This window comes from Vombatus ursinus, unplaced genomic scaffold, assembly GCF_900497805.2.
Source record: "Vombatus ursinus unplaced genomic scaffold, bare-nosed wombat genome assembly UNPS02014845.1, whole genome shotgun sequence".
Classification (NCBI taxonomy): domain Eukaryota; kingdom Metazoa; phylum Chordata; class Mammalia; order Diprotodontia; family Vombatidae; genus Vombatus; species Vombatus ursinus.
In genome coordinates, this window is record NW_020954623.1 from 6,139,375 (window position 1) to 6,139,746 (window position 372).

The window sequence follows — 372 nt, forward strand, 5'->3', positions numbered from 1 at the left end:
CCCCCTCCCCCACACCTGGATCTCTCCTCTCCTCTACCCAGACCCTCCCTTCTTTCTGTTGAATGGTATTACCCCAGTGGCTGCCTCTCACCTTGCAGGTTCATGGTGATCAGACTGTCTATGAGCACGTGAGATAGCAAGTTCTCCATTCCATAGAAGAGGAACCCGCTGCAGTTGCTCAAGCACTGCTCCCAGTCTGCTTGGCTGGAGGAAGAGGAGGAGGAGGAGGAGGAGGAAGAGGAGGAGGAGGGGGTGGAGGAGGAAGAGGAGGAAGAGGGGGAGGAAGAGGAGGGGAAGAGGAGGAGGAAGAGGAGGAGGAAGAGGAGGAGGAAGAGGAGGGGGAGGAAGAGGAAGAGGAGGAAGAGGGGGAGG

At 58.1% G+C, this 372-nt stretch overlaps 1 protein-coding gene across 1 annotated transcript in view; it reads right to left on the reverse strand.

The window, feature by feature from the left end:
- The window catches only part of CFAP46 (cilia and flagella associated protein 46), a 154,228-nt gene that overhangs the window by 6,757 nt on the left and 147,099 nt on the right, over positions 1 to 372 (reverse strand). The window contains exon 56 of the mRNA XM_027840508.1: positions 92 to 204. Within this exon, the coding sequence (XP_027696309.1) occupies positions 92 to 204 (113 nt within the window). The remainder of the gene's footprint in view (positions 1 to 91; positions 205 to 372) is intronic.